The sequence below is a fragment of the Jatropha curcas genome, chromosome 3 (genome assembly GCF_041381405.1).
Source record: "Jatropha curcas cultivar XTBG-Jc1 chromosome 3, XTBG_Jcur_1.0, whole genome shotgun sequence".
Classification (NCBI taxonomy): domain Eukaryota; kingdom Viridiplantae; phylum Streptophyta; class Magnoliopsida; order Malpighiales; family Euphorbiaceae; genus Jatropha; species Jatropha curcas.
The window spans coordinates 30,089,202-30,100,374 of NC_143153.1; the positions used below are offsets into that span (position 1 = coordinate 30,089,202).

The 11,173-nt window shown below is 32.0% G+C and overlaps 2 protein-coding genes across 2 annotated transcripts; one reads left to right on the forward strand and one right to left on the reverse strand.

The window, feature by feature from the left end:
• Nucleotides 1-1,178: 1,178 nt before the first annotated feature.
• Nucleotides 1,179-3,674, reverse strand: LOC105639804 (ARM-repeat/Tetratricopeptide repeat (TPR)-like protein). Its single transcript, XM_012223962.4, has 2 exons — nucleotides 1,678-3,674; nucleotides 1,179-1,536 (listed from the first exon to the last, which is right to left on the reverse strand). The coding sequence occupies exons 1-2, from the start codon at nucleotides 3,443-3,445 to the stop codon at nucleotides 1,412-1,414; spliced, it is 1,893 nt and encodes a 630-aa protein (XP_012079352.3). The 5' UTR covers nucleotides 3,446-3,674; the 3' UTR covers nucleotides 1,179-1,411.
• Nucleotides 3,675-7,233: 3,559 nt separating this feature from the next.
• On the forward strand, nucleotides 7,234-9,129 carry AGP18 (arabinogalactan protein 18). Its single transcript, XM_012223961.4, has 2 exons — nucleotides 7,234-7,912; nucleotides 8,724-9,129. Exons 1-2 carry the CDS (start codon nucleotides 7,316-7,318, stop codon nucleotides 8,805-8,807), a joined length of 681 nt encoding a protein of 226 aa, XP_012079351.1. The 5' UTR covers nucleotides 7,234-7,315; the 3' UTR covers nucleotides 8,808-9,129.
• Nucleotides 9,130-11,173: the final 2,044 nt, after the last annotated feature.

The following is an 11,173-nucleotide window of genomic DNA, read 5'->3' on the forward strand; positions in this document are numbered from 1 at the left end:
TTACTCTTAATTTATTATTAATTCTCTAAAATCATGAAATTAAAGCAATAATTATTAGTTATATATAAAAGGCAAACATGAAAAAAAAAAAAGATTTATTATTCATTGAAATCACAAATGTGATAAATATTATAGAACGAAAGTGATATTTATAATGGATATGAATATGAATATGTTATGAGATAGAGCTATGGGTATTCACTATCATTACCTTACCTGTTATATTAAATGAATTATGGTCGTGGATATATTAATTATCAGTTAAAAATGTATTTTAAATGAATAAATTCAATGATAGTGGATATACTAATTATCAGTTAAAAAATGTATTTTAAATAAATAAATTTAGATTTGAATTGTTTAAATTTTTAAATACTTCAAATGAGTTTGGCATGTGTAAAGATAATAAAATTTTAAACGTACTTAGATACAATTATTCAAATGAGTTTAGCATATGTATAGATAATAAAATTTTAAATAGATTTGGATATTAAAGGTATATTTATATGGATGGTGAATACTAAATAGATGTATAGGTACAAATAATTAAAAAATTATGGATATGCTTCCATCCATAATTATATGTTAGATATTTACTTTGCCTTTTGCATTTTAGGTCCAAAATTCTGAAATATGTCTCTAAAATTTGAATTTGGCCTTAAAACGCCAAGAGGAAATATGCCTAGTATCCTATGTAATGTGTTATGTCCACTAAAGTGCAAATTACTTTATGGGAATTGTTGGATCAGGACAATAATTTATTGTTTATGTCCTCTTGTAAGTATACAATTAGTGAGTTAGGTACGACATGATACATGAAAAATCAAGATTAGGTATTATAAAAGATTTCGGTTAGCTTTCAAGCTAGCTATCATGGTCGTAATTAGATTACGTGTCTTAATCTGTAACAGGGTCAGGTATCAATGTTACAAATTGGGAGGGGAAAAATATTGTGAGCTCACCAAAAGATAAGAAAATAAATCATGAAAAAGTAATTTATACCCTTAAACTGTTGCGAATTCAAATAAAATTCTCTAACGACTCCAAATAAAGTCGCCTGGGGTCAAAAGATAAGATACAGTGCACTTTTGAGGATCCGACCGATTATTGGTCCTAAATTCTTAAATTTAAAAATTTAAGAATAGCTTCTCAACACTCTCCGGTATCATGCAGCAGCATTTTCAATTCTATGCTTCAAAATATCATAAATACTAAGGACACGATATATTAGTTCACCGACAATTTCTTTAATTAATTACATTTAATGAGTTTATGCTAATACTTCACCTCTAATGAGTAGTGGAATTTAATATTTTGAGAGAATAATAATAATTAGACAGAGTACAGTGGCCCTATTTCATGATTTTGCTCTCCTGACTCCTGAAATTGCACAACTCTTTGACCACATCTATCAAACAATTCTCACACGTGCCAAAGCAGCAGTGAGTCCTGCAGCTTCTCTTCTCCGTTTTGCCGTACCTTGCTGTTTGCTTCTCTCCCTTTCGCCCAGCGATTCTTCTTGTACAGTGGGCAGTCCTACCAGAGACAAAAGTGTAACTTTTATGTTCTTTTTTTGTAGTGGATGTAACTTCCATTACCTAAATTCAGTCGCTAAAATAGTTCTTTTAGACATAAAAAATATAAATAAATGAATAAATAACAAGAACATGCATTCACCTTTCTTCTCTTTGATCTTCATCATCATCTTCACCTTATCCTCCCCATTGGATTTGTCTGCTCTTTTTTCAGCTTTCCTCTTTGACTTGGCTTCTGCAAAAATCCACGTGGCATTCATTTGTTTGTTGATCATGCGAGCTGCGTAGTATGGGATTTTGACATTCACATTGATGAACATTAAACAATCCATCAAGCTTTCCTTAGCCATCCCTTTCATGTCATAGGCCTGTGATCTTCTCCACAAACTCTTTCTATGAAGACTCTTGCCATCACATAGGCTCAAAGCTCTGGTTGTATCTCTAATGGCAGCTTCTGGAATTTTAAGTAACAAATAGCACTGAGCTCTATTACTATAAAGAACTATCCTTTCTTTTCTCATCTTTAATGGGCATAAATCCAAAGCTTTTGTATATTTAACCACAGCTTTTTCAACAAAGCCAGACCAAAACTTCTTATTTCCTTTTCTTTTAAAAATCTGAGCCAAGTTTTTCCTTTCTTTCATTTCTTTATTGGAAATTATCTCTTCTTTCTTTCTTCTCTCCACCTTTAACTCCCATATTTCCTTCAATGCGTCCTCTGCAATTTGGTTCTTCAATTTCAAGCCTCCATATTTGATTTTGTAATAATCTTGCAATAATGTTTGTGTAATTGTTTCTCCAATTTTGTCTTTTTCTTTTAAGCTTTTTAGCTCAACCAAGTCAGCAAGAAACGAAGCTGCAATTTCTATAACTTTATATCTTGTATTTGTATCTTTAAGCAATAAGAGTAGAGAATCAATAGCCATATATCGCCAATAATCACAAGTTCTTGATTTGTTGCATAGACCCACTATCACTTCTTCTATATTTGCTATACTTTCTCTACCAATTGTTGTATTGCATAAACTTCTTATAAGTCCAACCCCACCAGGTGATTTTCTGTTGCCTAATCCACCCCACAAGCCACACAAATCTTTCAAGAACTGTTGTTTCTTGCATATAATACTAACTGACCTTTCTTTACATGCAAAGCAATTTAAGAGATAAAGAGACCAACATTGTAACTGATTTGCCCATTCTTCTGCCTTTCTGTTTTCTCTCTCTTCCCCTCCAATACCTCTTGTGAGCAAGTCGCAATGATATTTCAATCTTTTTCTATCTTTTACACCAAGAAACTTTTTATAGATTGTCTTTGAGCAATTACTGGCTAATTCTATAGCTAATTCAACAATCTCCACTTCAAACTCATTAGCAATAGCTTCGAATGCTCTTTCATGGCTAGCCAAGTGACCTAGTGCTCGAACTGCAACTCTTTGCTCTACCCATGTGATTTTCCCCCTAAGAAGTTGCATTAGAGGCAAAACTACACCTGAATTAATTGCTTTCTCTGCAAATTCAATCTTGTTCATGGTATAAGAACCAATTATATGAGCTGCGTAGTAAGGAATATAAACGTTTTGGTCTCTAAGAAGCCATTCTTTATCTTTGATGCCTTTGTTTATAAGTTTCCCCATGCATTCAAGGATGCCTAGAGATGGGAATTCAGGGTCGTTTGGTTGAGTCATGGCGATGTTCCATAACCCACTTAAGACCAAGACATGTTCTTGGTCATCTCTTAGAGGCATTTCTTTGAAAAATTTGGTAATTTTGGATCTTCTGAGAGATGGGTTTGGTTCATTCACGGCGCAAAAGAAGCAAAAAGGATTTTTGCATGTTGGGTTTGGGAGGATCTTAGAAGCAGAAGAAGAAGAAGAAGAAGAAGAAGAAGTGCACTTAAGTGAATTCTCCATTTCAATAAGTGTAATTAAAAAAAAAAATGAAGTTTGTACTCTGATGGAGGTTTTGGAATGTAGTGAGCAACAAAAGATGCCAACTTTGGTTTAAATTTTGGTGTTGTAATGACATCTATCATTAGAGATTATAAGGATATATATCTTATAGGGGGGAAAAAAGAATTGGAAGGATTAATATTATCTTTTACATTTAATATTCTGGTTTGAAGCAATGTTTACCAGTATTAAAATATCTCAGTTGATGAATGAATAAATAAAGAAATTGTTATTTATTTTATATTTTTATAACAATTTCATTTCCCCTACTAAAATAATGTTGTTTTGTTTATCATAATTTCTTTCAAAAAATATGCAACTTCCTCATATAACTATCATATAATATAATTATATAAAGCTAGAATAGAAAGTATTCAGGCAACTAGCACACTACTTAATATATAATCACTAAACTGAATCATAGCTACTAATTGACTAGACAAATTAAGAGAATAATTAGTATAAAAAGTGGAATTTAGATTTTATTTCCAATAAAAAGAAATTATTGAAAGTGGAAAAGAAAAATCTTAAAAATTCAAATATGGAGATGAGGTGTAAACAGTCAATTTGAGTAAAAATGCATAATTCTTTTCTGGAAGAACACATATATATCAAGTAATTCCTTTCAAAAAAAATATATATATCAACTAATTATTGCTAGTATTGAGGTGATAATGTGACTCAAATGAACAAAAACCCATGTAAAACAGAAAGTTCAAAACTTACAAAAGAACATATATAAAAAAAAGAAATTGAATTGCAGAGGTAGAGGTAGAGGTAGAGGTAGAGGATCTACAATTACTACAATATGTCAGTCATGAATGATGATGCTCAGTGGCTCACCATATCTTAGGTCTCTTTAGAACAAAGAAACTTATGGCATTGCTTGGTCCCCTCCATGCCTTGGTTTTGAACATACTCTACTTAAAAATTTACTTTTCAGTTTGTTTTAAACACAAAGAAGCCAATTAGAAAACCCATAATCTATGTTCTTTCAAGTACAAAAGTGGGTTGGTCTCAAGAAAATATGGCCATCATATGCAAACACTCTTTAACTATATGAAAATAATGATTAGTCCCATCTTTTAAGCTTTGGAACTTAATTTAATAATACGAATGCATCAAACAAAGTAAGTTTTTAAATACATAGTTTATGCATATTTCATTTCTTGACATGTGTACATCACAACAAATATTAACAAGATGGAAGCATTGGAAGATGTTAAAACCTTAATGTTTGTGAATATTTCATGGGTGAAAGACAGAAGAACAATGCATAAATACAAATTTAAAATCCTAATCTTGTTAAGTTTCCAAGGATCTGTCTTAGGAAGTTCCACATCAATATATTATACAAATAATTATGATATCATGTGTCCAAAGTGCACTGGACTGTTGTTGGGCTCAAGGAATTTCTGGGACTTGGGCGTCCGAGTTTTCTGAGCTCATTGGGCTTCTACCCTCTGAATTATGATTTATTCTGATTGGGCATTGGCCCAATTCATATAAAGGCTATGCGTCTACATATATTGGGCTTTGCCGTTCGCGAAGGAACTTCACAACTCTCTCTCTCTCTCTCTCTCTCTCTCTCTACAGACACACACAAAGCTCAATAGATAAATTGACATTTGAATTGTACCAAAGAGAAAAAGAAAAACAGTAGCTTCTTAAATTTTAAGTTGGCAAATTATGTAAAAGCTCACATGTTCAATATAAATATATACATTTTTTAATTATATACATATGTCCACTAATCACGGTATTAGATGCATATTTTAGAATAAATTAATAAAAAAATTAATTTTCGTATTTTTTAACCATTTAATAGATATTCGATAAGTATAATTTTTTAAATTGAATTATTTTAATAGGTGCTAATATTATTGGTCCAAGACTCACACTTGTTATTGGTTGACTATTGCCAGCAATTGGTTGAACTATAGGTGATTTCATTAAATAAAATATATCAACCATATATATATATATAATATATTCTGTGTTTATGTTATTGCAATTGATCATTTTTTAATGATATTAATATTATTATATGATGTTTTTAATTAATTAACAACTGGAACTATTACTTGAAGATCTCGATCAAGTTTTCTTTTCTTTTTTTTTTTTTAATCAATAATTGGAGATCTCGAGTTACAATTGCATATGGTAATATATATATTATCATATTGTGTTTATCATCTATTATTAATTAATAAAGAAAAATTTCCCAGTACATTATAAAATGGAAGAATAATTATTAACAAATGCACTATATCTAATTATATATAAACATTAAAAATATTTTATATTATATTTTATTTTATTTTGAGTCACTAAATAATAGCCTAAAATTATTAAAATTATATAATTTTTGTTTTTATTATAAAAACAATTGCCTAAGATTCTCACAAAACAAGTTTTCTTTTTTATTACAACTGCATATGATGAGAAAAAAAAAATATTTAAGTCCTCTTCACGTAGAACAAATTCTTTACTTATTTTCGTATTACATTGTAAGATATAATTCACTAAAACAGTATTTTTTTTTTGGCACATATTTCTTTCTGCATTTTTTATTTTTTATATCTACAACAATGAAATAAAAATGTTTCAAGTTATTTATAAAAACCAAATTTCTTTCTGCAAAGTTAAGTTGTTTTGAAATTAAAAAAAAAAAAAAAAGTTTTCAAAAGAGAACCATTATTGTTTTGAAATAATTTAGTCATAAGTCCACACATTATTCAGAATGTATGATTTTTATTATCGTATTTAGTTGATTATTTTAATTTGTAATTAAAATTTATTTTTATTTTTATTTTTTTATTCATTAAGAGGATCGATTGTCTGAAATAACACTACGGACTACATAATAGCAATAAACTTCCTTTTAGCTTATTAAATTGGTGATAACTTTTATACTCAAGACTCAAACTTAAAAACTCTTGTAATCGGAAAGATTCAAATTTAAAATCTATCACAAAAAACCAATCAAATCACTTACTATTGATATTTTTTTTTTAATTGTTATTATATCAAATAATATATGAAATTACACTTTAGCTTTTTTTTATCTATCTCATTCCTAAAATTTTTTAGTCCAACTTGTATTATCGTACAAGCAAAACCCCAAAATGTAAAAATGAGACAGGCTGGTTCTCAGTTCTCACTTCTTACTTTACAAAAATTGTAAGAAAGTGCCCAAAACGTAAAAGTAAACTGGGCTAGAAGACACGCTCCCCGAGACAGCATTTCCACCAGGGCCCCACGCTTTGGCGGTGGGCCGAAAATACAACTAAAGTCACCAATACTTCCACAACAATTATTGTCAATACCCCACGTGGCCATCTATGATTTGGTTGTGAAACTGGCAACGTCCCCACCTCAGTACTCACAGCTGTATCAATTCCCCTTGAACCAAAAAACACCAGACCAATCACAGCAGAGAATCGTATTGTTAATATGCGTAATAAAGCCCTAACCAAAGTATATTAGTGACGTGTCACGCGTTTATTACTTAATCAAAGACTCCATAATCACATGCGTTGATACACCGAGATTTGGACATTTGTGGTCCCTCCTTCCAGACTGTGTCAAGCGCCACATTCTTGTTTGATACCAATTTTGTGGGGTCCAAAAGTTCTATTCGTTAATCAAACGGCTATTAAGTGGGTCCCCCTTTTGTAAACGATCCAGATCTATCTAAACCTGTCCGTTATTTTTTAAGGAAAACGGGGCCTATATATATGCCATTCTCACTAATTCACCTTTAACTCGCAGTCTCGAACTCTCTCCTCTCTCTCTCTCTCTCTCTCTCTCTCTCTCTCCTCTGCCAAGATGGATCGCAAAAGCGTTTTTTCTGTTGCATTAATGTGCATCATTGTCGCCGGCGTCGGCGGCCAAGCTCCAGGTGCAGCACCGACTGCTACTCCGTTGGCTCCTGCAGCGCCTGTAACTGCACCTGCTAAAGCACCAGCAAAATCTAAATCGCCTGCTCCTGTTGCAGTTCCAGTGTCTTCACCACCAGCGAAGACACCAGCAGCTTCTCCGACCAAACAGAAGGTGCCAGCTCCGGCTGCGGCTCCGGTAGCTACACCACCACTTGCCGCCGCTCCTATTAGTTCACCACCTGTTGCAGTTCCAGTGAGCTCTCCTCCAGCAAAAACTCCAGCAAAATCTCCGGCCCAATCTCCTCCATCACCAGCACCAGTTACTCCACCAACAAGCTCTCCTCCGGAAACTGCTCCTTCAGCTCCAGTGGCTGCGCCAACCGCCGAGGTTCCTGCACCGACTCCAACCAAGAAAAAGTCGAAGAAGCACGCTGCTTCACCTGCTCCTGGTCCGGAGTTGTCGAGTCCACCAGCTCCACCGACGGAGGCACCTGGACCGAGCCTTGACGCCAGCTCTCCTGGTCCCGCTTCTGTGGCCGATGAGGTACTTTCTACTTTCCAGTGCTCGTTTTAGTTGTTTTTCCGATTGGCTTACCATCTGACATGCGCTGGAGTGCAATGCACCTCCAGATCTGAAGTTTAATGCAAAGATCCATGGTCTGTGTTTTCCCTCTTTAGCACTAGAAAAAAATCTAGATATCGTTAGTGGTCACCGAGCCTAAATTAGTGAAGAATGCTTAAATTTCCTAAAATGACCGGATTATTGCCCCTCAAGTTAATCCATTATTGAAATGCTAAATGTCGGTGCTGCCTTATAACTGCTTAGTGGAAGCAAAGCTTGGCGCTTCTCAAGTACTGCTTCTGGTGGTAAGCGCTTGTCTCTAGTGAGATGAACGCGACACTGTGGCGCGTAAGATTCACGCCCCATCACTGTAGTACAAATGACAGTGAATTGCACTGTGTCATCCGTGGATCTGCAGAACATTAATGTGGAGGTGATTAATTTTATTAGTACAGTGGGCAAGTCCTTTTAATTAATAAAATTATAACTGTTGATGAAAGGTTTTAATGCAATAGTAATAAAAATCTATGGCACAAAGCGGTTTCACTTCCCGTAAGGAGGATCTATCTTGAATCGAATAATTCTCAAGCTAATGGTTTTCTAATGAATGTGTATTTATTGTTTCTCTAAACCGAACATTGAAATTTCAACATCAGAATTTCAGATCATTAACTTCCCAACGGGGAGAGGCAACAACATTCTCGTGAATAATTATTAAAGTAGAAATTTATGCAAGTTTATTTATTCTTCTTAACATCTGGATTATGAAAATGAATTTTGATCCAAATTGCAGAGCGGATCAGAATCGATAAGGTCAGTACAGAAGATGCTCGGAGGCTTGGCATTGGGATGGGCAGCAATGACTTTGATCTTCTAGAGATCAAAACAGAGAGATATGTTTTATAATGTCCATTATTGCTATTGGTGTTAAATTATTTTAATCTTTTGTCCCCCACATGCTCTTCTTCTTTATTTACGGACTCACCATTTGATATTTTTATTTGATTACCATTGTTTTGTTAAATTATTGCTATATCTTACTGGCCAGTGGTTTGGTTTTTTCTGCCTGGGGATTAACCACATTTGCTTTGTATTCAGTATTCTTTGAGGGACAGGGAGGGAGAGCTGTGTGGGGGGAAAAACTCTGTATTTTTGTAGTTTTCTATTCACTGTCATTTTATATATTTTGGATTATTCTATTGGGAGCCTCTCTTTTGTTCTTTCCTTTCTTTCTTTTCTTAACAGCCTGTTCTTGCGTTTGCTTTTTCATATGTTTGGCTTTATTCTTTAATTGTTTCAGTTAAAAACTAACAAAAGATTAAAAGAGAGAAACAAAAAAGAGTAGTTATCTCTGGTTGTTTGTCATCTAAAAATTACAGTTTGATAGAGAAAAGGAAGGGCAAGGTAATTATGGAAAAAAAGAAAAGAAAGAAAAGCAAGTTGATTTGATGGCATGATTGTTTATCTTGATTCTGGCATTTGGTCAGAGCCCTACCATTTTGGTGTTAAAGATTTTCTTTGTTGAGGTAAAGCTTTTATCTGCATCCAATACAAAGAATATGTATTATTATTGGTAAGCAATGTTTAATATTTGCATTATGTAATAAGGGTAGGGGTAGTTTTCCTCTTGCTTATTAAATTGATAAAAACATCTGTAATCGATTGGATTCGAATAATTTTATTTTTTATTTAGAGATATATAATTTTATCCATATTTTTTACCTCATCCGTTACACACTGATGTATCTTATGTTAATTTTTTCTACCTTCTATTAAATATAGGGATAATTACTTAATTTTGCTACTTAATTTTAGCGAAATATGTAGACAATAATTGATACATAAATGGATAAATTGTAAATTTTAACAAAATATATGAAAAACATAGTAGTATTTATTGACGAAAAAAAGTATAAAAAATCGACAGAAATAGAGAAGATAAAAACAAAAGTATGCATTTCTGAAAAATGCAAGCAATTTATATATTATGACAAAATATAATGATAAAATCATAAAATTTTCTTATATTAGTAGTACAACTATTTTTATCATTCCTTTTAAGCCATTGATAATTATATAAATCATTTATGGCCTTACTCTACCCATTTAAACTGATACGATATAGTTCTTACTTTCCTAATTTAATCTCTAATATATAGTTTTTCTTTTGGATAGTGGGTTCTTTCTCTTCTCTCTCAAATCAAAAATAGTTTGAAAATCATAATTAACGAAAAAAAGATTATGATAATATGGAATATCTTTTAAAATTGAAAGGAGGAAGCTTGAATTTATTATTCCCCCTTGTGCTCCTGGACTAGAGCATGGTAGGATTAATTTGGAAAGACAAAAAAATAAATTAAAACCTCAATTTGATTAACTAAGTTTAGATTAGTTTTGAACTTACAAATGTATAATCCTAAAACTAACTTGAGAAGCTCGAGTATCTTTTTCCCTTTTGTTTTGAAAATGACATCTCTACCGATAATAATGATATTGAGCCAAATCCAATCATGTTAATGATCTCGAAAGGGTTAATGTTGGAGTTGGATAGATATGTATGGGCTAAGCCCAATATGATTGGGTATAAGGCTTTTGTATTTTCAATCCAAGCAGATATACTGTTTCAGCTGAGGCAAAAATCAAGGACAAGAATTTCAAACAAAACTTTCAGTTTCAGAGCTAATTAAATACAGCGTAATTAGTGCATTTAAGCTCAAAATCAAGAAACTGAATACTTTACTCTATAGAGTAGAATGCAAGTAAAATTGTAAAATTAAAGGGAGGGCAGTTTTGACATTTTTTAATTTTGACTTAATTAATATGATTATTTTTCTAATATTATTATAAATAAATAGTAACTTTCAAACTTAAATAATTATTATCCTAATCTAGTGATAAGTGCATATACGACCCAGCAATAGATTTGGATTCAAATCCCTCTCCCCCAATACTCAAAAAAATAAATAAATAAATATCTCAAAATAATATAATAATTGAAATTTTAAATATTAAAAACCAACAAATAGAACTAGCTATGAACTTTCAGTATTTTTTTAATGATATATAATTAATATATTAGATTTTCATTCGTAATTATTATAAATAACTTTTTTTTTTTTAAGAGAGTACTTACTATACACGTGACACAAATGACATATCATTTATTAAAACCATGATAATATTAACAAAGCATCCTAATATATATCTCTCTCACATACACACGCACAATTTTTAAACTTTAAA

Bases quoted from the DNA above. Each gene is read 5' to 3' on its own strand.
- LOC105639804 (XM_012223962.4), bottom strand. From the start codon at position 3,445: ATGGAGAATTCACTTAAGTGCACTTCTTCTTCTTCTTCTTCTTCTTCT. The intron at 1,537-1,677 runs GTGAATGCATGT...TGTCTCTGGTAG, and splicing joins GAAGATCAAAGAGAAGAAAG to GACTGCCCACTGTACAAGAA.
- AGP18 (XM_012223961.4), top strand. From the start codon at position 7,316: ATGGATCGCAAAAGCGTTTTTTCTGTTGCATTAATGTGCATCATTGTC. The intron at 7,913-8,723 runs GTACTTTCTACT...TCCAAATTGCAG, and splicing joins CCGCTTCTGTGGCCGATGAG to AGCGGATCAGAATCGATAAG.